Source organism: Styela clava, chromosome 7 (assembly GCF_964204865.1).
Source record: "Styela clava chromosome 7, kaStyClav1.hap1.2, whole genome shotgun sequence".
NCBI lineage: Eukaryota > Metazoa > Chordata > Ascidiacea > Stolidobranchia > Styelidae > Styela > Styela clava.
In genome coordinates this window covers 22,753,347-22,758,022 of record NC_135256.1, presented here as the reverse complement: position 1 = coordinate 22,758,022, position 4,676 = coordinate 22,753,347, and the positions used below count along the sequence as shown (strand labels likewise).

The 4,676-nt window shown below is 37.1% G+C and overlaps 1 protein-coding gene across 1 annotated transcript; it reads left to right on the top strand.

Moving 5' to 3' along the window:
• The first annotated feature begins 1,301 nt into the window (after positions 1 to 1,301).
• Positions 1,302 to 3,007, top strand: LOC120331462 (actin, muscle). Its single transcript, XM_039398548.2, has 2 exons — positions 1,302 to 2,166; positions 2,564 to 3,007. Exons 1-2 carry the CDS (start codon positions 1,356 to 1,358, stop codon positions 2,887 to 2,889), a joined length of 1,137 nt encoding a protein of 378 aa, XP_039254482.1. The 5' UTR covers positions 1,302 to 1,355; the 3' UTR covers positions 2,890 to 3,007.
• Positions 3,008 to 4,676: the final 1,669 nt, after the last annotated feature.

Below are 4,676 nucleotides of genomic sequence, written 5' to 3'. Positions count from 1 at the left end.
ATACGCTAAATTTATTCAAAGTGCAATAAATCGCCATTAATAATACAATTTGTCTGTTAATTCATAAGTTACGCTTCAAAATAGTTGAGGAAATTGTTTTAAATCAGTTTGTAAGCTATGGTGTAATGATGAAGACGTACCATCAAATTTAAATATCCTTCTAATGATCATTGCGCCGATAAGTTGATGTTAATGATCATTTTAGGTTAAGATCAATTGTTTGTTTTATCCTACTGCATTCGAATAGATTCCGCAAGCTGGAAGGAAAATCACTTGGAATGATCTTTGAGAAAACCAGCACACGCACTAAAATATCAACAGAAATTGGAATGAATTTGTTAGGAGGACATTCTTGCGTCATACCATATGAAGACGTTCAGAGCAACGCTAATGGAGGGTCGGTAATTAATATGAACAAAGCTTTCGGATCTTCCGGGAACTCGTTTATGAATATTGATAAATCAATGAATTAAGACAATCGTTAATGTATCTGCTAACACTCTCGCTATAGTTCATATATATACAATGGAAATGAGCAGTGAAAAAAAATACTTTACTCTGTCGATATATATATATATATATTAAATATTCGCCGGTAAAAATGACTGTGGGTTCAAACATACACGGGTGCCGATGTCTGTGCATAAAAACGTCCATGTCTGCAAATGTACGTGAGTGCAAATTCCGTTTGTGTAAATGTATATGGGTACAAGCGTCTATGTGTGCTCAAGTTCGTGTGTGCAATTGTGCCGCAGGAAATAACGCCGTATGAAATTTTGCCGCATATAAAAAATAGCAAGAGCATTTTGCTGTAAAACAAGTATTCATGATAAAAACTGTTTGGTTTATAGGGTTAAAGTATGCTCTTAAATAACAAATATTTTTGAAATATGGCGGATTTTCATGTAGCGATTTTTCTTATGTGCCGAAACTTCCTACGGCGAGATTTCCACCGGCGAATTTTCCTAGAACCAAAAATTTTAGTTTTTGTTGCTCAACTAGTTTCCACGCGAAAAAATAGTGAGCAAAGTGTCATATTATAGAACTCCTCACAATAAAATCTCTGGGATTAATGTGGTGACAGCTTCGATAAGTGAAGAATATATCTTCCCTTTTATGGTACCTTGATAAAAGTGCAAGTTGTCACGCGGTTTTAGTGTCACGAAAATGTATGAAAATATGCTAAAATAGGTTGTGAACAGGGCTGGATAGAAATTTAAAACAGCCGGGATGTTGAAATTTCGTACATTCCATGACATCAAGTAATATAAATAAGTGCGTAGATCAAATTTAATCATCATTCGACAGTTCAAGTCTTACAATCTACAAATACATCAATCTTCCTAAGTTAAACAATGTCTGACGGAGAAGAAGATCAAACCGCGATTGTCTGCGACAACGGATCTGGATTAGTTAAGTCTGGATTTGCTGGGGATGATGCTCCAAGAGCCGTTTTTCCTTCCATTGTCGGAAGACCAAGACATCAAGGTGTGATGGTAGGAATGGGACAAAAAGATAGCTATGTCGGTGATGAAGCACAAAGCAAGAGAGGAATTTTGACACTCAAATATCCGATTGAACATGGAATCATCACCAATTGGGACGACATGGAAAAGATTTGGCATCATACAATGTATAACGAACTACGAGTTGCGCCCGAAGAACACCCAACTCTTTTAACTGAAGCTCCATTGAACCCAAAAGCAAATAGAGAAAAGATGACTCAAATCATGTTCGAAACATTCAACGTTCCAGCAATGTACGTAGCCATTCAGGCCGTTTTGTCGTTGTATGCATCAGGCAGAACTACAGGTATCGTTATGGATGCAGGAGATGGGGTTTCACACAATGTGCCAATTTATGAAGGATATGCGCTTCCCCATGCAATTGCTCGGCTTGATTTGGCTGGACGAGATCTGACTGATTACTTGATGAAGATTCTTACAGAAAGAGGGTACTCCTTCGTCACGACTGCTGAACGTGAAATTGTCCGAGATATCAAAGAAAAATTGTGCTATGTTGCACTCGACTTTGAACAAGAAATGGCGACTGCTGCATCTTCTACATCGCTCGAAAAAAGCTACGAACTTCCTGATGGTCAGGTCATTACAATTGGTAACGAAAGATTCAGATGCCCTGAAACTCTTTTTCAGCCATCATTTATTGGTAAGTCGATTTTTTTATTTTCAATCTTGTATAGATAACTAATACTGACGACCAGTCTCGATGGAGATGAAATAGCACTAGAAAAACTAACGAGATAGCCTTCGTAATCATGCCACATTGCATTTCATAATATATTCCATATACGTTAATTTGATAAAATTAAAGTGTACGCACTAGAAAAACTAACGAGATAGCCTTCGTAATCATGCCACAGTGCATTTCATAATATATTCCATATACGTTAATTTGATAAAATTAAAGTGTACGCACTAGAAAAACTAACGAGATAGCCTTCGTAATCATGCCACATTGCATTTCATAATGTATTCCATATACGTTAATTTGATAAAATAAAAGTGTACGTTTTGCTTTAAATTGTCATTAAATTAAATTTAAGGTATGGAATCTGCTGGAATACACGAAACTACATACAATTCTATAATGAAATGCGATATCGATATTCGTAAAGACTTGTACGCCAACAATGTTCTCTCTGGTGGAACCACAATGTATCCCGGTATTGCTGATCGTATGCAAAAAGAAATTACTGCCCTTGCACCAAGTACAATGAAAATCAAGATCATCGCTCCTCCTGAAAGAAAATATTCTGTGTGGATCGGAGGATCAATTCTTGCATCTCTATCAACATTCCAACAAATGTGGATTTCAAAGCAAGAATATGACGAAGCAGGTCCATCGATTGTACATAGAAAATGTTTTTAATTTTGATTATTTATTTTGCCCGTTCGCAAACTAGAACTCAATACGAAGAGTTGATTCTAAAAATAATAAATAATCGGAATAAAATAATTTGAATAAATATGAACCTGGTACAAAGGCATCAGTGTCTCGTTATCATATTCTCCTTTGAATGAGAACGACCATAATTATCTCAGTTTTAACTCTTTAGCGCTAAAAACAGACTCTATTGATGAGATGCTAATGCTACATAGAAAGACAAGTGCAGTTATTTAACACTTTGTGGCGTCTAAAGCTGCCGTAAAACCATGGCGGGAATGTCAAACCAATGCAGCTATCACCAAACCACTGCGGGAGACTTTAAGGCTGTTACAAGCAATGGCGTGTGGCAGAGTATCACGGCAGCAAATTAGAAACCATGGCGGGTAAAATAGTGCATGGGGTAAGATCTCATGGCGTCAGTTTGTAACATGCCATGAACAACGACAGGAGCTGCCGCAACCACGCCCCGAAGTAACAACTTATGGAAGCGTCCTATAGGAGCCGTCATATAATGGTTATAACTGCGCCTCGAGAAAGATGTAGGCCTAAATTAGATATTTATGCTATTTGAATTTAAAACCAAAGAAATGTCGCCACATCTAGAGGAGCTGATAAATCTGACGATTAATGGCATGAGTTATTCAACAGTCAATGGGAAAGGCACTCAAACTGGTTAGCGACCGTCCGACTAACTGCAACAGTTAAGACGTTTTGTAACTGATACCCTTGCATCTTTATTTTTTGCTGGCATATGCCGTAGTACAAGGCTGGGCAATTATTTTTGTTATGGCGCCACATTGCCCAGAACATAAAAGAACCGAGAAGCGGCGTGCGTGCATAGCAATGCCAACAGTGTAATTTTGTTACAACATATTTCGTTCGCCCATAAAATGCGATTTTTTCTATATTTTCTTAATATGTGTATGTATAGTTCGTATTTTCTGCATAACGAAAAAATAAATACTGATTACTGAGTAGCGTGCGCTTGCAGTTACAAATGCCGACATTGATCGTTGACGCTGGAGAGTGCCAAATGCGGACCAGCCTTCGGAGATCAGACATCGTATTCATATAACCTTGCTGGTAGCATATCGCTGTAAAGTGAACGTGGGTCGCAAATATATATTGGAAAGAGTTTTGGGAGTTCTTTAAAATACCACGGCACTCCTTTATTTGTTTTTAGCATCTTGTCGCCGATGAATATACAGTAACTCGAGGTTTTTTTTCAGTGATCACGTGCAAAGAAAACAAGCGCTGATCATTTTCATTCACTTCATTTTATTACAATAATAACGTTTACGTTTGAAGTATTTTTTACATGTAAATAAATAAAGTGTTCAAATGTAGAAATTTTTTCGCGAGCCGGATGAAATGATGCCACGGGCCGGATGAGGCCCGCGGGCCGCAACTTGCCCAGGCCTGTACTAGTAGACCATTTGCAAAAAAAAACAAGAAGTTGTTCTGATTGATTAAAATAGTTATAAATGATTAAATTATGATCACGTATAATCTTGTTTCTTCGAAGCAGTGATATTAGCATATTTCTTTGAATTTATGTTGCGATCAAATCGATATTTTTCAGTTACAAAAATGAATATATATATATATATATCTATTGGGAAGTACAAATGTGTCAAAGATAACGAAAACAGTGACACATAAGCAGTTTCTCCTCATATTGTTGTGAAATCGAAAAACTTCGGATGCTTCCTATTCTTGGCATACCGCAGTGCGATTACTACTATTTATCCAACTGTTTAGGCACGATA